This window comes from Rhincodon typus, chromosome 18, assembly GCF_021869965.1.
Source record: "Rhincodon typus isolate 14 chromosome 18, sRhiTyp1.1, whole genome shotgun sequence".
NCBI classification, from domain to species: Eukaryota; Metazoa; Chordata; class Chondrichthyes; order Orectolobiformes; family Rhincodontidae; genus Rhincodon; species Rhincodon typus.
In genome coordinates this window covers 13800139-13824969 of record NC_063349.1, presented here as the reverse complement: position 1 = coordinate 13824969, position 24831 = coordinate 13800139, and the positions used below count along the sequence as shown (strand labels likewise).

Below are 24831 nucleotides of genomic sequence, written 5' to 3'. Positions count from 1 at the left end.
GAGGCAAAAAGCCCCAGCACGTGATTGCAGCCAATTGGGCTGAGCCAAAAGCTGCAGACCCTGGGTTCTCCAGCATGTATATATTGTTCTAACGGATGTTCCGTTCTCAAAAAGAAACCCTCTTGGATTCCATGTCTGCATTCCTACAAGAGTCTTTGGGACACACGCACCCTTCCCCTCAGTCTGATGTGGTCCATTGAAGGCTTTCTGCTGTGACAATGAATAGAAGACAAATTGCAAGACATCCAGACAGTTCAGATAGTGGATTGGATTGAGAGACAGTCAATATTTCAGACTGCTTTTAAAAAAAAAGACACAACGGAGAGTGAAAGTACCCTAGCAGATTGTCTGGTAATAGCTGTGTAAAGAAAACTGGAATAAAAATTAAAAGATTGAATCTGACAAATTCCCAAGGAACAGTTAATAATTCCAAAGAACACCAACTCCTTCTGCTGACCAAGAGGAGGAGGAGGAGGAGGAGGAGGAGGAGGGAGAAACATTTCATGTGCATTGTAACTGCGAGCACATGAGCAGATTCTCCCACCCTGAGGCAGGGTGCATATTGGCTTTCTCCCAGGCCAGTAACTTGAGAAGTCAAAAGCTAGCTTTAACTATTAAGCAATATTTCTTCTGATTTATTGAAGAAAAATGGAATTGTGAAGAGGTTGAAAGGTTTGGTGTGTACAAGTCCTACATTGCTTAGCTACCTCAGTTGGTAGCTATTGCAACTCTCCATCACAGGATCATAGGTTCTGAGCCATGAAGTGCTCATACAAAAAGAAAACAAACAACGAGTCCGAAAACTCAATGTCAGAAGTTCTCCTTTTGGAATTTATTCTAAGTTTGAAATGTCACTCACTGACATTAACTGATTGAGACAATTCAGTTAATGAACTCAAAGGGACCAGCTGATAAAATCATAGGTAATTGATATAAAATAACTTGCAATCATTTAAGGACTGTACAGATTGCAACAAAGTTGAAGAAATAGCTTTTGAACTCAGTACGTTGGCTGAAGTTTCATTACAAGAGCATCACCAAACAGGTACTTACACAGGTTTCAGTCTAGATCCAGCCTTATCAGGGGAGCAAGCTAAACGTATTTAGTGTTGTTATATTGCCTCGTACAATTACGAATATGAAGAGCAATTCATTTTTAACCATTTGCCTCAACCACATCAGACACCATTTGTTCATTTTACAGAGCAACTTAAGTGCTTTTCATATCCCTGGACATCTGTCTAACACTTTCTGTAGGGCAAGTGAAGCCACAATTGCTGTATTTTTGTTAATTTATTTTAATTAGAAATTTAAAAGTGAGTTCACCAACGAATAGCACCATTTGCAACTCCTCAGGGAGTGATGCAGTCCATATCCAAATGCAACAAGATCTGGATGATATGCAGGCTTGCACTGATAAATTGCAAGTAACATTCATACCATAGCAATAACATCCCCCACATGAAAGAAACTGAATTTCAAAGGTCACTGGGCAATGACATCATCATCACCGAGTTACCACTGACCAGAATCAGAACTGGACTAGCCATACAAATACTGTGGCTACAAAAGCAGGTCAGATGCTATGAATCCTGCAGTAAACAACTCACCTGCCAACTCTCTCACTCCCTATGCACTATTTACAAAGGCACAACTCAGAAATATGATGGATTATTTCCTACTTGTCTGAATATGTGCAGCTCCAACAAAGCAAGAAACTTGACACCATTCAGGTTAAAAACAGTCCCTTTTATTGGCACCACATCCACAAACATTCAATCCTTTCACCACCTATATGAAAGTAACTGCAAGTACCATCTACAAGATGCACTGCAGAAATTCACCACTACCATTTACAAGGTTAAGGGCAGCAAATATATGGGAACACCACCAGCTGAAAAGTTCCCCTCCAAACCATTCACTCATCACCTTGACTTGGAAATATTGCCATTCCTTCACAGTTGCTGGGTCAAAATCCTGTAACTGCCTTCTTAAAACACCACAGCTTGTACTCACCAAGTGGACTGAAGTGGTTCAAGAAGACAGTTCAACAACAAGGGCAATTTGTGATGGACAATAAATGGTGATCTAGCCAATGTCTAAAGCCCACGTACGAATTTAAAAAGCTTTAAGCTTTCAAGAAGTAGAGTTTCCAAGAGAAAACTATCATGGCCCCAGCTGCATGCAAGTTGATACTGAAAAGGAAAGTGGTTTGGGGACTTGTTCAAGATTAAGGGACCAAAATCTCATCTGGGTTTTACAAAAGCAACTACACCTGCACTGAGAAAACAAAATGCTCCGATTAATATTTCCTCACGGCAGCTTCTTGCTTTGCTACCTATATAACCTTACTATCACTATTACTAAAAAAAGTGACATTAGTTCAAACCCTTGACTAACACAAACAGTGAAAGTCTAATATTTTGTAATATCTTCATAAGTGTACCAAGACTATTGCAATCAATTACCATGACAGTTACCCTTGACATAATTACGTAAATTGTGCCATGTCAAACCCAATGTTCAGTTCTCACTTTTCTTAAAAAGGTTGCCAACATCATTTGCCATGAGAACAGGCATGTGTATGCATTCCATGCCTCAACCACATCAGACACTTTGTTCGTTTACCAAGCAACTTAAGTGCTTTTCATATCCCCTGACATCTGTGTAAGTCTTTCTGTAGAGCAATTGAAACCACAATTGCTGTATTTTTGTTGCCAGCCCTTGGAGAATCTGGCTCATTTTCATTTTGCAAACAGAAGGACAGAATATGTATTAAGAGCTGCTACAATTAAGTGGGTCTGTGCAAACTAAATGTGACCAGAGGGGTGATGTTCACTGCATCAAGTGTACATAAGCAGAACTGAGATTATCAAATTGCCTGTAATTTGCAAATTCTAAGTCTGCTTTCTGAAACAGTGAGTGAATTCTGTTGTGCTAATAATCAAATCCTGCTCAAGCTGAAGGAAATTACCCTTTGTGTGTTTGTAGGCAAAGTACCAGAGTGTTGAACCCTTTTGCCCGTTAACACTGTTGATCAACTCAAAATGAGGCAGTAGAGTTGGTTTTAGGGTTGACAAAACTAGGACTCCAGGACAGAAAGAAATATTGCCTTAATTTCCACCCAAAGATCATGTCCTCTTTGATCTTAAGGTAGTGCAACTTGACCAAATTGACAGGTTTTTGTTAAATTTAGAATTACAATACATGCTTGGCAAGATGGGTACAAGGTATACAGAAGTGAGGAAAGGCTTGTTCAATTTTCTCAGTCAAATTACACTGCAATTTGTCAAATTTCCAATGAATACTTCAATATAGTCAGTTCATCTTTGATAGAAACTTGTGAAATTAAAACCTCTCCTCCACTGAATTCGAAAACAATCTCACCAAGTGTCCAATGGAGTTTAGGTCAAGTGGTGCCAATATTAACCTTACATTGAAGAATATGGAATTAAGAGCCCACAGAAATGGGGCAGAATTTCATTTGTTTGAAATGTGTACTGGATCCAATTTTGTAAGAGAAACTCTGATTGAGGAAGTGTTAAGTTTTTGAAAACACTGCCCTATGAGAAGCAATAGACAGGGGTCCTGACTGCCAGCTGCATACATGACGAAAGCCCTGCATTGCTGCCATCGAGGACTGGCTCACTGAATCAAGTGCCAGAGGCTAGATGCTGTACTTTCCTCAGCAGTGAGACTCAGGAGGCCCAGGATCAGAGGGATAGAAAACAGTGATGGCCAGGAGAAGGAAGGCCTCAAAATCGGGGGAGGGTGGGAGAGGAGGCATCCCACTCACCAGCAAACTTGTATTAAGTAGCTACAATCAAATGCCATCCACCTGGTGGCTAGAGTAAAACAACCAATTTATTAGCAATTAGGCAGTGGTTTGAAGATGGGCCACATCCACAGGAAACTAAATGATGTCAGGTATCATGACTGGGTCTGAAGTTCCAAGATTCATTGACTTTGAACTTTTCAATCCAGTCCCTGGCAAAGGGAGCTGGGGGAAATGGCACAGGAGGAATGTCTTTGACATGTTTAAGTATACACAACTCCTGCATATGGTTTCAAAGCAAGAAGTGTTCCTGACCTTTTTTTAAGAAAAGAGAAATGTTATGCCTCCATTCTAATGGAAGTGCTGCAGTGCAAACATTAGTTTGGGAAGGAACCTCAAATACTTCAGTTTTGATGACACTGACACTATTGTCAGACTTGCACTTAAATTGCTTTTGATCTGTTAATCATAGGAACTCAACCTCTGCACATGAAGGAACTGTTGGATGTGAAAGTATGTCCTTCATACCTGCCACAATTCTAGTGCACTAGTCTGGGCAAGTAACCCAAGCCTTTTAAAGATCCCAAATCAAAGATAAATACAGCGGGTAATGAACTTAGCAAGAGAAAATTCCAGAGAAACTCAGCAGGTCTGGAGAGAATAACCGAGTTAATGTGTCAAGTCTGATATGCCTCTTCTTTCAAATTGATCTTCTAAGGAAGAACCATATCACACTCGGAACATTAACTCTTTCTCCCTCCCAGGTGCTGCGAGACCTGCTGAATTTCTCCAGCTTCTCTATTTCATTTTAAAGATCTACTGGACTGATTGCCATCAGGCAGGTCCAGCATACTAAATCAGATCATGCTTTTTACACACATTCATACATACTGCTGCACATGCTAGAAAAATCAAAAGTTGACACTGACTTAACTTGCCTTTCATACTTGACCTCTTCTTGATCTGCTATAATAAAAAAAATCACTAAAGATCATGATTTATTTCAAAAAAGTATTATATTCTTGTTTGCAACTTACAGGTAATCATGGAAACCCCAACCATTATGTGAGACCTCAACATGTTGCTAGTATCAACATCTCATCATCCATTGATGGAATCACCACTAACATTGTGTGTTATTCAAACAGATATTGGAAAATAACTTAATATTTGAAACAATGTTTCAATCACTTGAAATAAATTGAGTTAGACAACTAAACTCTGTTCCCTAGACTACTTTGGCGATCAAATGGACACCTTTTCAGTAGGTAGACCCTGGAAAAAGTAACAGGAATCCTCCATTAGAAATTTGTCATGGGGACTTGTACATTCTTCCAAATTAATCTCAATTTAAAGGACAGTGTCCAGACAAGGCAACAATCCTTTTTAAAAAAAAGTGACAGCAATTCCTGTTGAGCTAATATTTCACAGGACTCAATTGCATTGGAATACTTGACTCAAATATTCTACACGTATCAGTCTAGGTGTGAAATATGGGTACGTTTTTAATCAATGGGGATAAACTTAAATGAAAATCATAGTCAAACCACCTCCACTCCAGATTTCTTACCCAATTCACTTCCCCACTGGAATCAGTTGATTGCGATTGGAAGCAGGTGTACTAGCTGATAGAAATCCAGTGCAATACTGTTACTAGGGCTCTTGGTGGCACAATGGCCATTTTTCTACCTCTAAGGCAGGAGGCCTGGGTTCAAGTCTGGCCCACTCCAGATATGCAGAATGCCTCGTTGATTAGCAGAGACCTACATTTAGCCACCGTATTAGTGGCAATTCACAGATACATTGAACTGAGAAATAAAAACTATCCTCGCTCCTCTTTCACTATCTTGTTACCCCCTCACCCTGTTTCCTGCAATACTCTTACAAGTCTCCTGTAACAGAGTGGTAGTATCCCTACCGCTGGGCCAGAAGGCCTGGCCCAAGCCCCACCTGCTCCAAAGACATGTAATAACATCTGGATAGGTTAATTACATGTCTGTAATAATCTTACTACAGTTGTGCTGGGTAAGAGTATAGACCAGGACTTTGTTTTAAATGGGCTATCAACCAACATATAATTGCCAATTTAATCAGTTCTTCAAAAGATTCCTCTTAATAGACTTTAAACTTCACTGGTTTAAAAAGGAAATTTCATGTTAGCCAAGATTCCAATACACCATCAGAAGTCTGTAGATAAATTTTAAAGAACAAGCATTTCGACATTGCAGAATGAAAAACAAACAAAGAACTGCAGATGCTGAAGCAAAAAAACAAATCAGTGGAGAAATTCAGCAGGTCTGGCATCATCTGTGGAGAGAAAGCAGAGTTAACGTCAAGTGCAGTGACCCTTCAGTTCTACGCAGTTCTTCAGCAGTTTCTGTAGATGTCAAAGCAGGCAAACTATTAAGAACTAGAGGAGATGCACAATCGACAAGAAAGTGACCCTTTTGATCTAGGTGGACGTATAGAAGGAAAGTTATTTGTTGCCATATGTCTACACATTACCACCACGTGGACTCAACAAAAATACTGCCAGCTATCCAGAAGTCTGTGTTGGCAAGCACAGTTGTTTTGCAGCATCCTGGATTCACACAAATTCCCCATCTGTACACTGCTACCGAGTAACATAAAGGTGTGAAATAGCACCATCATCTTAAGTGATAACGAATCTGAAACTTTATTTAGCTAAGTGATTTGTACCAAGTTCCAAAGAAATTTTTTAAAAATCTCCTGCTTCTAGCCCTCGTTAAAACCTATGAACCATCCCATTAGCTCCAAACAAGATTAAAAATACAGCAAAATCCCATCTCCATATTATAGTCAAATTATGTCTAAGTAGACAGCCGTCTATCAAGAATTCACCAGATAAAGAATGGTGAACAGAGACTTTGGCAGCTGTGGTTCAATTTAAATCCAAGCCAAGATGCGAATTAGGAGCTGTCACAATATGCAAGTGTGTTTTCACTGCAAGCATCAGTCCTTCCCATACACTGACAAGTGAATCTGGTAAACAGCTTGCAGTTACATTATTTGGTATGTGAGATTACTATAGCAACCTCCACCCAGATGCTGTCATTAATACCATTATTTTACACTGAAACAAAGGTCAGTTTTGCATCACAATCACAAGTGTGACTCAACATGCAACCTTCCACCCAAAAAGAATGAAAATTACAAAAAAGTACAAATACAAAACAAAAAGTGTTAAATACAACTGTTATTGTAATCTGCATGCTGGGATTTCAAATTAAAGCCACGACTACAAAGAGCAACAGTGGATACAATACTCAGATTGAGACCAAAGGGTAAACTCTCCAATCCAGAGCTCCCACAGGGGAGCCCAGGGTAGGGAATTAATACAGAATTGCAGTAGCCATGGCCAATTTGATCTCCACTGCACGCTCAGATGCCTGGTCAAATGGTTGACTTTACAGTAAAGTTTCAGGAACATGCATCACACAAAAACTTCAGAAGTACTATTTTAGCACATGAACATTTATCATGTCCTAAAACATAATTTTGTTACTATATTAATGGTGGCATCAAGATTTATTTTATTGTAGGATAGCACTTCCAGTGAAACAACATGCCAAAAAGACCAACACAGGTGATCATATATTGATACTGGCAAATGGTTGCTTCTCAGCTATTTTGAGAAAAAAAAAGTGTAAAAACAAGTAGATAGCCCCTCACACTCCATATAACCTTTGAGCCACTATTACATTCTGGCAGGCTCAGCTATAATTTATGTCAACTGGCCCATCATGAACACAATTAACATCCAATCAGAAGCAGACAAGTTTCTTGTATCAGCTCCTTGGTGCCCCCAACATAATCATGAATGGTTTCCCCACCAGGAAGCAGCAGATAGCCTCTCCTGTCTGGAAGTGGGCCTGGTACCTTGCATCCTGTCACAACTGGCTGGATTAAACACTGTTCTTCAAGTTAGATTCAGATATTTCCTGCTTTGTAAAAAAAAATCAGGAATGAAAATGATAACCTGAAGGATGGCCTATTGTAATTCCAACATCTTCTGTAGATTCAAACTCAGGGCACAATATTATTCCATTGGAATGTTCAAATAAGGAGCACAGACTACCATAGAATTCAGCTCCCTGGATCAGTGCCTTTGGTCATCATCCAATTAAACCCACACCTTGGGCTTCTTTCCCCAGGGGGGAAGCAGTGGCTCAGTGGTTAGTACTGTTGCCACACAGCACCAGCAACCTGGATTGGATTCCAACTTCAGGTGACTGTCTGAGTCATGTTTGCACATTCTCCGTGTCTGCGAGGGTTTCCTTCCTCAGTCCAAAGACGTGCGGGTTAGTTGGATTGGCCGTGCTAAATTGCTCCATAGTGTCCATGATGTGTAGGTTAGCCATGGGAAATGCAGGGTTATGGAGATACAGTGAGGGTCTGGGTTGGATGCTCTTCAGAGGGTCAGTGCAGACTCGATGGGCTGAATAGCCTCTTTCTGTACTGCATGGATTCTCTGGTATTGGAACCGAAACATAGTAACTTTCTAATGTTGTCAATCAACTCTGCTTCCATCACCCTTCTGGGCAGCACATTCCAGGTTATACATTTGCTTTGTTAAAAATATCCTTACGTTGGTTCTGCATTTAAGCTAATCAGCAAAACAACTGAACATACTTATGTATTAGATGCAAAAAGTAGGCCACTTAGCCCTTGAGCTTGCTCTGCCATTCAATAAAATTGTGGCTCCTCCAACTATGATCTCAACAGTACATTCGGACCTATCCCAGATAACCTTGGACTGTTAAGTAACTAGGGGCGTGATCTATCACGAATTTAAAAATATTCTATAACCTCGCCTCCGCAGCTCTTGAGGAAAGAAGGTTCCAAAGACCCATAACACAAAAACTCACCTCCACCCAAAGGATAAGGCCTGTTGTTCGTGAATTGTGTCCCCTAGATCTAGTCTCTCTGAAAAGGGAGCTATCCTTTCAAGAATCCACTCTTGAAGTCCTCTTAAGATCTTGTCTCAATAAAATCATCCCCCATTCTTCTAAACTCTTATGAATACAGGCCTGATCGTTCAACCTTTCCCCTGATAGTTCAACCTTTCCCCTGATAATCCCCACCCTCAGGAGTCAGTCACATGGACCATCTCGGCACTGCTTCTAACAAATGATATCCTCTAAGTCAACCAAAACTATGCACAATCCTCCAGATGGGGTCTCAATGCCCCAAGCAACTTTAGGAAGACTTTTATAGCCCTTTCCTTGACAAACAACATTCCATTTACCTTTCTAATCACTCGCAGTGTTTACATCCCATCTTCTGATTCATGGAGGACAGGGGGATCCCTCTGTACCATCAAGTATTGCAGATATTTAATTAATTCATTTTTTTTATTCTTCACTTGGCAGAAAGAAGCACACATTTCCCACATCCAAATTTTTGGCCACTCAGCTTCTTGATATTCCTTTGTAGGCTCCCTGTATCCTCTTTACAACTTGCTTTCTTACCTATAATTTATATAATAAGCAAATCAGAAGATGGTATGTAAACACTGAGTGATTAGAAAGGTAAATGGAATGTTGTTTGAGAAGGAAAGGACAATCATACATTAAGTCTCCTCACAATTGTGATAATTATCTCAATGACCCCTATGACACCCACATCACATTTTGCCAACACAAAACCAATTTATGAACTATTTCCTGTTAGCTAACTAACTAATCTTCTCAATACCTTCACCATTCTGCAGCCAGTGTTCTGCCATCCTACCCATGCTAATATGTTCTCTCCTTTTATTTTGTGTCAACTTGTCAAACACCTTCTGGAAAATTAAAGTAGAGAATATGAGTAAAGAGAAACCTGTGTATCTAATTTGTTTTAATAAAAGCAAGATCTGCGGATGCTAGAAATCTGAAAGAAGAAATTGCTGGAGAAACTCAGCAGGTCTGGCAGCATCTGTGGAGTGAAAGCAGAGTTAACGTTTGTGCGCAATGACCCCTCATGAGAACCGACAGCATCTGGGAGAAGAGTGGTATTTACCTTGACAACAAGGAGTGGGGAGACTGAGTGAGCTGACAGAGGGAGACAGATAGAGATGAAAAGCTAAACAGGACCAATGGAGACAACGTGGGTTAAACAGTTGTTTAAACAACATGAAGGGGACGCTCAGGCTCTAAGGTTAGTGAACGAGAGAGTCCTTCTCACGGTGGGCTCCATCTCCACTGGTCAGCTCACTCCTTTGAAGTGACATCAGTCACTTGCCCTGCCCGAAAACTTGTCCATCTTCTCTCCCACCTATCCACTCCTCCCACCTCACTGGCCAATCACCACCACACCCCACCTACACTCACTTAAAACCATCCCACCTACCTTCCCCAGCCCACCCCTCTATTTCTGAGCTCCCTTCCCCTTCCATTTCTGAAGGAGGGTCCCGACCTGAAATGTCAACTTTTCTGCTCCTCTGATGCTGCCTAACCTGCTGTGTTCCTCCAGCTCCACACTGTTGTCTCGGACTTTAGCATAGGCAGTTCTTGCTATCTCTGATTTCACATACCTTCTTCACTGACCAGTCTACCTATTCTGACACCCTCAAGGATCTATGGACTTGTACACCAAAGGTCTATATTGTCTTTCTTCAATTTTGCAATTAAAAATTTAATCACTTCCCATCTAGTTCCACATTGAAAGACTGCTACGATATAATAGAAAATTTTCAATCCACATTTGAAAAAACCAAAAGGCCAGGAGTAAATACTTCGAGGCAAATGCGTAGTTTGGACTAAAAAGGACACATTCACTACAGCAAGTTGTTACAGCTCATGAGGAAGTAGGTATAAATTAAGTCCATAAGCCATAATCTGTATCAGAGGACTCTACAAACATCTTGAACTATTGCACTGAAACTGAGATTTCACACTACATAGCATAATGAATTCCATGTTAGTGGAAGATCAGGTTCTTTGACTCCGCAATCAAAAATCATTTATTCACCAAGTGACAAAAATTAACCTTCTTTTAACAACGTACTCATTATTCAAAGATTATATAGCTTTAAAAACAGAAATAAGTACAAATACACTTAGAAACAAAAATATAAAATTAAATTATCAGGACAATGTTCAGTATGGCTGAATCAAAAAACATTGCTTGAAATCATCAAGTTAATGAAGTTCTGGTAATCAACTTCAGAGATCCACAAGCACACAATGAATTCACCAATTTAAGTAATAGAAAAATTATGAATAAAAAGGGAACATAAGTAGCATGAGTCAGGCTACTTTGCAATGCAACTCCTGAAAGAAAATAATTATCCATTGCATAGAATATTTAGATAAGGGCTATATTTTGTACATATTCCTGATACAGAGAACATGGTTACTCCCATGAAAGCACTGCAGAATAATTGCTACTAATGTCACATTGCTTTGTATCGCATAGACAGTTTGTGACATCACTCAATGGGTTGGATCATCTTTTATCAATACCGGAAATGACAGTGGAAAAAGCATTTATTTTACTTGTAGAAGCAAACTAGTTTCCTCTCCATATCTACGAAGAAAACAACTTGGGTTTGGGGGTCTCAGATTTATACACTGTTCCCTCTAACCCATTTGTGCTCATGATTTCTGTCGCCCACAGACAGCTTTCATTGAATGATCTTCTCACTCAGTGAAAACAGTCCAACTATTACTGTGAAAGGAACAAATCAAAGCACTGAATCCACAAAATACATTATTTACACTGTCATAACTCAGGTAGACAGTTACTTCTGTTAAGACATCAAAATACAAAGTAGCTACAACACTCTCCAGAGTCCAAGGATGCTGTCAGCTTCATCACTCCTTGCATTTGAAGATAGCGACGGCTGAAATTTAATATGAAGGTGTGCAACAACGTGTTGGGAATCATAAAAATACATTTCTTTAAAGTCCTGCTGGAACTTGACTGCAAAAGGTGCCTTGAAGTGGCATTCTGGCCCAAAGGGAGCTTGGAAACCTTACAGATGGAGAGGATGCTTGACAGATTTGAAACCCACAAGGGCAAGTACATGTATTGGCAGGGAGTCCTGTGATGGTCATTTGGAGGTTGGGTTGGGAGGGGTGTGGGCAGGCAGATCAGGCAATGCTCACATGATACTAGGAGTTAGTGAAAAGATTGTGGGGAGTTGGCGGGAAAGCAAAGATCTGTTCTTGGGACGGGTTAACAGGTGTACTTCACTAGGCCTGAAGCAAATACTCATCTGCAAACAAGTGTAAAGATACACACCACATGGATTTTGCCCATCTCTTACTTCCCAGAAAACCCATCCTGAGATTTTTTAAAAAATAGAAGAATCGTGAGTGCTGAATTGAATGAAGTGTAGAAGATTCTAAAATGGTCTTGACAAGGGGAACATGAAAAGAAAAAAATTCTTAGAATCTCTACAGTGCAGAAAGAGATAATTTGACCCATCAAGTCAGCATTGACCCTACAAAGAGCATCCCACCCACACCCCCCCTCCCCAACTTTATCCCTGCATTTCCCACAGCTTACTCACCTAGCCTACATAGCCCTGGATACTACAAGCAACTTAGCATGGCCAATCCACCTAACCTGCACATCTTTGGACAATGGGAAGAAGCCCATGCAGACACGGGGAGAATGTCTGTTCATGCAAACTCCACACATTCTCCCAAGGCTGGAATCAAACCTGGTGTCTGGCACTATGAGACAGCACTGCTGACCACTGAGCCACCATGACTTTTGTCAAGAGTCTAAAACTAGGGCACTGTTTTAAAAATTAAGGGTTGCACTTTAAGGAGAGATGAGGGGGAAACTCGGCCCAAGGGCTATGTGGCTTTGAAACTTTGCCTCAAGTGGATGGAAGTGGAGTCGCTGAATTTTTAAAGACAGAAATAGATGGATTCTTCTGAGGCAAGAGAATTGAAGATTGGAATGTTGATCGGAAACAAACTGATCAGCCATGAACTGACTGAATGGTGTAGCAGACTGTCGGGGCTGAATGGTCTCCTTCAGTTCTTTTTTCATATGTTTGTAAGCAAGTAAAGGCAAGCAGTTTTCATATGATATTTGAATGATAGACCCACTTAATAGAAGAATCACTTAACACATCTTGCAACTTTTAAAATTGAAAGCGGGTAGGCTGGGTTTCAATTTCAAACTTCTGGCATTATAACTCAATCCACTTGTTCGTGGGATTTAAAATTCAGCTGTTTACAGTGTAAAGACAAAAAGGAAGCAATAATTGCACAAGTTAACGAGAAATTAATAGTCATTTCAGCACAAAATATCATTAGATTATTTTAAATACCTTCAAAGCTGAAAACTTTCCATTTGTTTCTATGGCATTCGTTACTTTAGAAATAAACACATTTTTCTGTTAATTGTACAAAAGGCACGTACATTTTCAACACAGGTAACAGAACAAAATCCATGAAGTTTCATACTGATCTGCCACTGGACCTTGTATATAGATTCCATGTTGGAAACATTAAGTTTCACAAGTAGCCTTGAACTCAGATGCAGAGCTACTCCACTTGATGACTTCAAAGTGTATCTCTAAATGTCTGCAAATCACGATCTACCAGTGGTACACTTCACATCAGCAGTCCAGACTGCAATGCTTTATCTATGACACTTCAATACCATTATGTCAAGGTGAACCTGATAAAGCTCAACTAAGGGTAATCTTGTGTAAACTTTATGTACGGTATGCATTCTAGATATACTGATCATCAGGTCTGTGGATTTAACCACATCACTGAACTTAATACATAGAACAGATTCCTTCCCTAATATTCAAAAAGAAAGATGCTGCGTATTTACACATTGCCAGACAGAGTGTGTCAAAATTTCATTTGAAATCCTCACAAATTGTCCAAAGATGTAATGATCTGGATTTTTGTTCTGAAATTTGGAGTCAAGATGATCTATGATGCTGAGAAGACAGCACTTAGAATAGTTGGTAAGGAAGGAGAGAAAGATTCCTATCATGCTTATTCCTCCACAAAAACTGCACCTCCCCCTTCTACATTTTTATGAAGAAGATTTTGAGAGCGCTGATTTTAAGGATTAAAAGGAAAGCCAAGACCCTTCCAGGACTCCTTGAATACCTTCCACCAACCCTCCCAAACTCCACCTGCTTCAGTGTAAAACTTAGGCACAAATTATGCCATTTAGGAAGATTAAAATTGTAAAAGGGTCATGGAACTCTAAGACAGGAAAATCTTAGTTCTCCATTTATACCAACCTCACTATCCTACGCACTTTCCACAATCTTACAATTTTGTTAAATAAAGAAACAGAATTGAATTATCATAGAATCTCTACAGTGCGGAAGCAGGCCATTTGACTCAGTCCACACCGGCCCTCGGAACAGCATCCCAACCAGACCCACCATCCTACCCTATCCCTATAGGACTGCATTTCCCATGGCTAATCCACCTAGCCGGCACAGCTTTGGACTGCGGGAGGAAACCAGAGCATCCATGCAAACACTGGCAGAACATGCAAACTCCATACAGACAGTCACCTGGGAGTGGAAGTGAACCCAGGTCCCTGGCACCATGAGGCAGCGATGTTAACCATTGAGCCACACAAGAGTTTTGAACAAAGTTCTCTCACAATAAAAAATTCCATGTTCTCACCACCTTATAACCATTTTAAAATTATGGGCTCGTGTTATGATCTTCCAAACTTTGGAAACAATGACCAGGTAACAGAACATAATCCATAACATTTCAAACAGATCAGCCCTTAAACCTGTAATTCCCTAGAATTTATTTCTAAGGAATATCTTCCTACTCCAGCTATCAACTTTATTTGAACTAAATCTAATTATCATAAAGCTATTATTGAGGAGCTCTCAAACTTATTTGGGGTTGGATGGGGGAGCGGTGAAGAAAAGTTGATACAATTCCTGTTATAACAATATTTTAAAGCAGTGTGGGTAATTGCAAAATATTATGATAAACTATCCTTGATTTCAGAATCTTTTTCCCTTCAGGGTTAAATTTCCCTTGGTGGCCCCTTCTACTTAGCATCAAGTTCAAGGAGACATATGTAGTATTCTTTCAATGACTTAAAGCATTAAAATTAAAAAAACACAGGCTCTTTTGTATTGGGGAATTCATTGGCGAGTAACTGAAGTCAGAGGTGGTTTCCCGGTCTATGGTCAGGTTTACCCAGATCCGACAGCCAATCCTAAAAAGAAAGGAATCTCAGGGTGTCTCAACAGCTAATTACCATCCAACAAGCCTTGATGAATGATGCTCAAATGGGTGGCAAGCATTGTGCTCTAGCACCATCCATGGCCAAATAATATATTCTTTGCCAAAGCCAGCAAGCAAAAAAAGTTACAAGAGTGAAGGAGGGTGTATGGTTTATATATTTTAATTTTAGAATTGGGATATCAAGGAGGGGTAGATTGTTGACAATAACTTCTGTAAAGAATTTTCTTTACAAAAGAAAAGGGTCTGACTATTCTTCTGGTATAGTCACACTAAATCCAACAATTGTCAAAAGCAGGTGACTGAAATCCACTGACATTAATGAAAAGGTGTTTACACATTGCCGTGACCATGGAGACAGCACAAGAGACCCTACACGAACTGCAATCTCGGCAAATATGTCAGACTGTGAACATAAGAAAGACAGCGAAAGATATACTTGCATTTTCCCCTTACAAGAATATACTGGGACAGGGGTCAAATGAGGTTCAGTGCTGGTCTGTGCAATAGTGGGCTGACAATCTGGTGTGTGCACGATTGTGCTGTGAAGGTCACAGCTTCAAGTACAGCCATTAAACACTCCTGCAACACAGCTAACAAACACAAAAAGACATACAGTGCTAGAAGCCAACTAGCTAGGCAAACAGAAGTACTCAGTGCTGCCAGCCAATCACTGTCAAAAAAGATCAACTAAACTGGTAAGCTAGAAACCCAAAAGTCAACTGCTTGACTATCAATATTCCATTACCTATTCATCACAAATGATGCAAACTGTTTAGTAACAGACTCACTTTTGTTAACCAAAGAAAGCCTGATTAAATTGGCTTCTTTTAAAAGAAATTAATTTGGATTGGGAGGATAAAATTCCCTAAGGGTGTAATAATTTGTAAGTTAATCTAGTTGCTTGCAACTAGAGAGGGTGGGGAGTGTGAAAAAAGGAAAGGGAGCCATTGAATTCTTCCCCACCTAGAGACTTAACAATTTGGGCCATTACATGTGGAACCATAACATTGGGAACCTCACCCAGAACTGTGACAATATAACATGGTGTTATGACACACAAGGCAAACACGCAAGAACGTTAGCTTTGTTTTCAATTTAGGAGCCTCTAGGATAGACAAACTTTTTTTAGTGTCAGTTCAGAAGGCAACAGAGCTGAGTTCAGAACAAACTTTCATCTCTAAGAATTTAGTGCAGTTCAAATGAACAAAAATCAACTCAGTAGAAGGGTTGAAGTTAGTAAGATTTCCAACGCAGGATAATTTTGTAAGAAATTACCAGGTTATTAGAACTAGATTTAGGCTCTCAGACTTGTGAAAATTTCACATTGGCAAGTTTAAAGAGGTCTCATTGGACTGTGGAGTCAATTCAACGCAAAGAGGTGGAACCAGAGGTGAGATAAGCATGTAATTTCTCTAGACTTGCTTCTGTAACAGGTAGTGTCAGGAAACAGGTTTAAACTTTATTTTGCCGTATCTTACTCTTTTCTATATTTAAATAGTGTATTTGTTTTGTTTCTTGTGTAATAGGCATCTGACAGCTGTTCAAGAAAATCTGCAGTCTTATGCAAAAAGGTCAGTGGTTAACCATCATGTTAGACAAAAAAGTTGGTGGATTATTTGCTGGATAGGTTTCATTTTTAGTATTATGAGCTGGATCATAACACTAGGATGAGAAAGCGTGGTGTGGATGTTATCCATGTTATCATACCCTAGTAAGACAAGAATCTGGGAGGGATGGAGTGGGAAAAACCCAAGATTTCTCTAGGATCTGGAGAGAAGTCAGTCATTCCTTCTACACATGTATCTTTCAACAGAAAAGAAGATCCATTTGACACATGCAGTAATGGTTCTGAAAGAGTCAGTCAATAAGTATGTTCTATTAGCTCCACCCATTCTAGTGATGTCACAATTTACAGGTGAAATAAACAGTTCTCCTCTAGCTTTTATCAGCCTATTTCAACCAACTTTTTAAAAAGGTTCAGTAATTATGCCTGACCAAAGAGTTATTTTTGGTATCATGCAGTAAACCTGGTTATCCAAGAACAGTCTTCTTCTGTAAATACTGCAGTGTAGATGATACCTTACTATAATCATTAGATAGGTCCAAGACACAACAACATAACATAAGAACTAGGAGCAGGAGTAGGCCATCTGGCCCCTCGAGCCTGCCCTGCCATTTAATAAGATCATGGCTGATCTTTTTGAGACTCAGCTCCACTTACCCACCCGCTCACCATAACCCTTAATTCCTTTACTGGTCAAAAATTTATCTAGCCTTGCCTTAAAAACATTCAGTGAGGTAGCTTTAACCACTTCACTGGGCAGGGAATTCCACAGATTCACAACCCTTTGGGTGAAGAAGTTCCTCCTGACCTCAGTCCTACATCTGCTTCCCTTTATTTTGAGGCAATGCCCTCTAGTCCTAGTTTCACCTGCTAATGGAAACAACCTCCCTGCCTCCACCTTATCTATTCCCTTCATAATCTTATGTTTCCATAAGATCTCCCCTCATTCTTCTGAATTCCAATGAGTATAATCCCAGTCTACTCAGTCTCGCCTCATAATCCAACTCTCTCAACTCTGGAATCAACCGAGTGAATCTCCTCTGCACCCCCTCCAGTGCTAGTATATCTCTTCTCAAGTAAGGAGACCAAAACTGCACACAGACAAATCAAAGGAAAAAGGAAGACTGGTGGCAACTAACTATCCCTAATAATTGTTTCCCAGTACCATATTCTGGCAGAGGTGGTATACACCACAGAAGGTACCAAGAGTGGTCATCTGGTAGAAGTGCTCGCATTTGGAGCACTGAAAGACTTCATTAAGCTTTGCTTTCTCCCCATGTTCTATAGAATGCTAGGCAAAAGTCCTTCCAGCTAATGGTTTTGGATAACACAAACCAAAAAGTTAGGAGATTCTGGGGTTAAAAAGGTAAGGAATCCAGTGCTCAAGACAGAAGCCTGAATTAGACACTGGCACAAGAGAATTCTTAATGCTTCAGAAACGATGGATTTCAGAGACAACTTTTCATGATTTTGGAAAACATGGTTCAATTCTGTCCTTGAGTGTACTGGTGCGATCACTGAAATTGTTTTGATTGATGAAAGTGAAACATCACAAGAAAAAAGTGAAACTAAGAGCAAACTGCAGATGCTGAAAATTTGAAAGAAACGGAACACTGAAGCAGCTCAGCAGGTCTGGTAGCTCTGGGTGAGAGGAACAGAGTTAATGTTTCAAATCTAGTATGACTCTTCAGAACTGGAAATGATAAAAGATGTGACATGCTTAATTAAATCAGTTTCTTTCTTTCCTCCAAGTAGTAATAGAAAAAGTTAATGAGGGCAATATTGTTAATGTGATGTACATGAACTTCCAAAAGGTTTGAATACAGCACTGCAAAGATTATTGAAAGAGTGTAGTGCATGGAAAGAAAGGGGAAGTAACGATGAGGATGGAAAATTGGATAAAAGTTATTGGAAACTGCAAATGGCTAATGACTATTTTCAGGCTGGAGAAAGTTTTGCAGCAAGAGGCCCCCAAGGGTCAATACTAGGACATTGCTTTTTCTGATTATATTAATATTTAATATTAAAATACCTTGGTGTGCAGGGATAGTTCAAAATTTCTGGATGACATGAAACTTGGATAATGTAGAACTTCATAAAAAAGGAAGTTGACAAACTGGAGTGGGCAGACAGATGAAGTTCAAATGTGGGGAAGTGATGCAAAGCAAGTGGAGACACAATATAAAGTTTATTACATCGAAGGGTGTACAGGAACAGAGGAACCTGGCTGTACCTGCGCTCAAGTCATTACAAAGACACAAGACAGATTGGGAAAGCTGTTAATGAAGCCTAGGATCACACTTTACAACAGCAAAAGAGGTTATGCTGAACTTTTGAGACATTGATTTGGCTTCATCTGGACTACAGTACTGTGTACAGTTCTGCTCATCACTCACTATAGGATGTAAATCCTTGGAAAGACAGTTCAGAATAGGTTTGTGAATGGTTCCAGAGAGGAGACATTTCCAATTTACCTTCTAACTGAAAAAGTTAAAACCATTTTTCTTGGAAGGTACAAGGCAGATTGGATACAAGTTTTCAAAGTTGCAAGGGATTTGGGAAAAATAAGGAGAAATCTGTTCTAGCTTATAACAGGATCAAAAGCAAGAGGACATTTCGTTAACTAATTTTCCAAAGAAGCAAACGTGATGCAAAGAAAAAAATTCCATACATCAATTACTCAATCTGCAATGCAATGTAATGAAGGCATAATTAAATAATTCACTGGAAAATTGTACCCTAGCAACTTGCTATTCTTGACATGTGACAAAGGAAAAGACACTGCTCATCTTTTCATTTTGAAAGTTCATTGACTAGTGGTGAGATGGGTGTAGGCCCTGAAAATGGATAATTTATTTGCCCAGGATCACAGTTTCCAAAAAGGACAACTGCTTTTCATTGTATAACTCACAGTATGCCAGTTATCCAGCCAAGTTGGGTTAAAATTACAGTTATTGGCCAAAGTTGAAAAGATAAGTCACCATACAAGCATGATCTGATAATGCTTTTGGAATCCAACTTTACCCAGACCAGGTTAATCAAGGCACGACAACCAACGAGTTGAAGTGTTGGACACATGGACAGCCAAAAACACTTGGGATGCTGAAAGATATCCTGAACTTAAATACTCTGTACAAAAGCTGGTCTTTCTTCAGCCTTGGAAAATGTTTGCAGCAAAAAAGACAAAAAAAGTGGTGACAAAAACTTTAAAGCAAATTCTGACTTTTATTCTGACAAAGCAATTGATGCTTCAGAATAAATACTTCCATGATAAAATCCACGAGGAAAAAAACTGTAGCTCAGTTGCCCACTGTTAGACAAGTTACTTTGTGTACTTGCACTGAGTTGCTCGTTAACCAAGCTGCTGTGCTGCATAAGCCCCAAGGTACAGGCTCAAAGGCAAAACACTCATCTCTCATACTCAGAAGACTATGCAGGTCACAACAGCAGGGGTAAATAAACTGGAAAATAAAAACTCATTTATGAGAACTATCAAGTGACTCACCCACTTAAGCAGACAAAATGAATTATAATTATTTTCTTTTGATAATTGTCTCTTGAAACTGCCTTAGATATTAAAGCTGCCATGCATTTTATAAAGACATTTGGTCTTTGCAGAGAGAATCGAAGTCACTACACATGACTTGCAGCGATTCCTTCTGTTAAGGCAGCTGGCAAGCATAAACAGTCAAGCATAGCACTCATCAAGCAGTGACTTGATGAAAATACACAGGTACAGATGTGACCACACAAAACTGGTAGGGATTCCAACATCCAAACACCTTGGAAATCAAGTATGTTTCATGTCAAGAAATCACAAAAAAAAATTGATCCACAAGTGTATAAATTGCATTAAATAAATGACATCTGAGTCATTGTGATGGGCTTACAGACATATCGTAACAGATACAACCGGAGGGCTGAACATAAGGAAAAAAAAACGCTTGTCACTTAATGCTAACTGCTTCTAAATACTTAGGTCCATGATCCTGCAAATCAACAGTTCAACTCGAATTAATCTAAGTATCTGATTACTTAGATATCTGGAGACACAGCTCTACTACATGAATGAAACAAAAAAACTGCGTATTAAATTGTATAACACTGATTCTTACAAAGCAGTACATTATCATAAGCAACAAATTGGTAGACTTGAAACAAAACATAGCTACATGATGTCATAAGGAAGAAAAGCCCCTGTCACTTGCATTAACAACCCAGCTGAAGTGGCATGCCCTACCAAGACTAAGAGGATGAATGTAGGTACGATAAAACAAAAGCTTCAAACAGCCGAGGAAACAGAGCCTGGCAGTGTCTAGTATGATATCCAATGCAATTGCAAGCTCATCATCTCTCATCAATTCAGATGATTTACTGGGAGGCAAAATTGGTTGGATTGTTGGGAGCACATCAAAATTACATTTCAAAATGTAAAAGGAACTACAGCTTCTAGCACCACAGGTCTACAGGGAAGTAACAATGTTTCACCATAAACAGAATTACACTAATGTGTCACCTTCCCCATCTCCTTATTTCACTAACAGGTTTAAATATAGGGTGAAATTTAAAGGTAAGCCACAAGAGTGGAGTTTTACTTCTACTCTGAGCTAGTGTTTTAACAAACAAAGTCACTGAAAAGTGTTGCACTTGTTCACTGAATTACAAACATTGTAATTGATCGAATGTCCTGCCCAAAGAAAGTCTCTTCTAAAATAGAATCAAGATACCATCGCAATGTGGACACAACATTTGATAAACCACAGCAGGGAACTCAAGGTATTTCCAGTCTGCAGTGAGGAGGTCACATATTGAACGGCATTGCTCTGAACAAATTGACAATGTTACAGATAAATAAACCAAGGTTCAAAACTCAGGCCCCTTTAGTTTCTCGGGAATTAATGTCAATTGAACTCAGATTTAAAGACAGAAATCCTTAAAAAGGTGACAGTGTAAGCTATCGAATCAGAATGCAGAAGATGGCCATTCGACCCATCATGCTGGTATAGGTGTATGAAAGAACCATCCAATTAGTCTCACTGCACTGCCTTTCCTCGCTCGCACTGCAAGTTTCTCCATTTCAAGCAGAGATAGCTTTTGAAAATTATTGAATCGCTTCAGACTGCCCTTTCAAGCAACTTATTACAATCATAACCCAGTGTTGACAAAAAACATTCCCCCAACCACCTTGGATTTTTTTGACAATTAACTTCAAACCAAGTCAGCTAGTTACTGATGCTCTCACCTGATGGAAGCAGTTTCTCCCTAATCCATCAAAATTTTTTTGAGAGCATCTAATAAACACATCTTTAACGGTCACGGTGCTGAAAGGGAACAATTCCAGTTTCTCCAGACCTTCCGCTAGAAATAGTGTAGTGCAGAAAGCTGCAAGGTCTTGGGGTATGCATAATAATGAGGGACTGTTAGAGATATCTGGGATCCTTGGTCTGATGACTAGAGTACAAAAAAATTCAGAATGATAACAGCACAGCCATTTGGCTTATTTTATCTAAAAAAAAAGCTTTCTGCAAGAGTAAGCAGCCAGTCTTATTCCCCTTCCTTTCCCTATAGATCTGGAAAGATCTCTTCTGTAATCATTGCATCCTCTTCTGAAAGCTACATTTAGACTTGCCTCCATCTCACTTGCAGTCAGGGCATTCCAGATCCTAACCACATCCTGCATTTGAAGTAAAGCCACCATGGATGTACCAGAGTATACCTGCTCTTATTATAGAGAGATGACTGTTGGTTCTTTCACCCAACAGTCACCACGCTTCAGGCAAGGGGAGATATGGACTAGGACAGCCCTTCACAAACAAGCAGAGCCAATACAGGAAATGAATCCACACTATTGGGGAACCAGCCCTTCAGTCAACTGAGCTAACCGAGTATTTCCCTCATGTCACTTTTGGTATCCAGTTCAAAAAGCAGTGTCCTCTGGTTCTTAACCTTTCTGCCAATGGGAAGGGAGTTACTCTTAACCTGTAAGAGGCACCGATTAGGCCTCAGGTGGAGCATACGGCCAGGACCGGGCAGCAATTTGACAAGAATGTCAAGGCCTTGGAGCAGATACAGAAGAGGCTCAGTAGAATCGCATCAAGGATAACACATTAAGTCACAAGAGCAGAATTAAACCATTCAGCTTTTTGAGAAAATGATTTCAAGGCTGATCCAATATCCTCAGTTCCAGTTTCCAGCCTTCTCCATGTAAACCCTTGATTCCCCTACTGATCAAAAATCTGACTCAGCCTTGAATATACTTCATGACCTCACCTCAAAGCCTTCTGTAGGAAAAGCCTCCGATCCACTACCCTCTAAGAAGACATTCCTCCTCATCCCTGATTTAAATGGGCAACCATTTGCTCAGATTATGCCAGTAAGTCCTAGCCCTCCCACAAGGAGAGGAGACCTGGTTATTTGGTGAGACTGGTTTTGTTCTCTTTAGCACAATATATGACAGGAGATTTAGTAGAGAAACTTCAGTAAAAATCTTGAAAAGGTTTTTTAATAATTTACCCTGATTCCAAAGGACACAACAAGTGCAAAGTACCAAAGAGTACTATTAAGGTTAGAAAAGGAATTCAGCAAATTGTTATGGAATGATGGGGGCAGGGGGATGAAAGCAGAAGAAAGTTTGAAAGTAACTTATTAAAGTATCTGAAGAGAAAAAGAGCGAGTTAGAGGCACAAATTGGACCGGACGGAGGGCTAAAAGTCCTCATCGGCGTGGCTAAATTCCGAAGGGATTGCAGCTTGAGGTTGGAGATTTTTCTGATTAAGACAACCTCGGGGGAGAGGGAGAAGGTTGGTTAAGTATAAGGCGATCATTGTACGTTTAGATGTTATTTCATTGGGTGGGTAGCTCCTATAACTGCAAGCGCAGGCTGGATAACAGCAGGGATGGAGGCGAGGGGCAGCGGCCCGACATGAAAAGTGCGGCTAACTTTAAAAACGCACACGTTGAAGTGTGCTGAGCAGAGTTTGCATCGATTTGGATACAGCAACCTAGGTGCAAGCAGCAGCTTGGCTGCAGAGTGGAAAGGGAGGGTGAAAGTGTAAAGTGCGGGGGGTGGGTAAATGGTGCCCCGGGCTCTCACTCACCTTTTGCTGTCTCCTGGCCATATCAGTGGGTTGTTTGGCATTAAAGGGGTAGGCGATGCACCGCAGCAGGAACACGTAGAGCTGCAGCGCCTTCCTCTTCTGCGAGTCTTCCTCCTCCCGCTGGATCCTCTCCTGCTCTTCCCTCTCCTTCTCGCTGACCAGAGACGGGCTCGGGCTGACGGAGCGAGCACTGGCCGTCCCTCGCCCCTCGCTGCCCCGGGTGGGCGGCAGGGAACGGGCGCTCCCGCCGCTCCCCCCGCCGGTCAGCGGAGGCTCCTTAGCGGCATCGCCTTCCAGAACACCGTCCGACTCCTCCTCGCTGGAGGACGGGTCTAACATGGTCCGCTAAAGAAATACAGAGACTGGGGAGAGAAGCCAGTGACTGAAGAAGGGTTGGGGGGGGGAAGGAAACTGAGAGCTTTAAAGACAAAGCCAGATCTCCCCCACCACCACCACACGCCTTAGTTACTGACTCCCTGCACACAGTCTCAATCGCTCTCTCTCCACCTCCTTCTTAATAAAGTGGAGCCTGAAATAGGGCGGAGTTGGTGCTCAGTGAGTCTTGGACGATTTGCTTGCATAGACCTATCACAGATGGAAGTTCGCCAGGAAGCGCTAAGTCACAGGTATCCAACCTGTAGCTTAGTGAGCGAGCAACACGTGGGGCTCTGCAAGGAGCAAGCAGACTCCTGCAACTTACAGTGTTAGACCTCTCTCTCCCTCGCTGCACTCCAACTGTTCACAAACCCGGGGTGGGGCGGAGGACAGAATCGGATCTGCCCTCTCATTGAAAAACAAGACTGTAATGTCATTGTACCACAACCTGGAGCCCAAATACAGCACGAAGTCAGATGTTCATACAGATTAGCTTCTCCTCCTGTTACTGATCCAGGACTGCAAGAATAGAGACGACCTGCTGTTAACCCTTTGAGTGTCAAACATCATCACAGACACCCAGCACTTGTAAAAGAATTAATTCACCCAGGAAGCGCACGTCATCGGCCAGAAAATAAAGTACAAGGGAAAATTAAATTCTGTCTGCCAAAATAATTTTAAAAGATCTACAAACGATGAGGAGAGATCTAAGCAGATCAAGAATAATAACGATCAGAGATTTATTTTGTTTTGTTAGCTTCAGAGATTTTTTTTGTTTTGTTAACTCCATACGAAGCTCACGCC

At 40.5% G+C, this 24831-nt stretch overlaps 1 protein-coding gene across 1 annotated transcript in view; it reads right to left on the bottom strand.

Annotated features, from left to right (window-relative positions):
- Positions 1 to 24169, bottom strand: part of cadps2 (Ca++-dependent secretion activator 2) — a 602458-nt gene extending 578289 nt beyond the window's left edge. The window contains exon 1 of the mRNA XM_048607831.1: positions 23653 to 24169. Coding sequence (XP_048463788.1) covers positions 23653 to 23991 — 339 coding nt within the window. The 5' untranslated portion in view covers positions 23992 to 24169. The remainder of the gene's footprint in view (positions 1 to 23652) is intronic.
- Between the last annotated feature and the right edge of the window lie 662 nt (positions 24170 to 24831).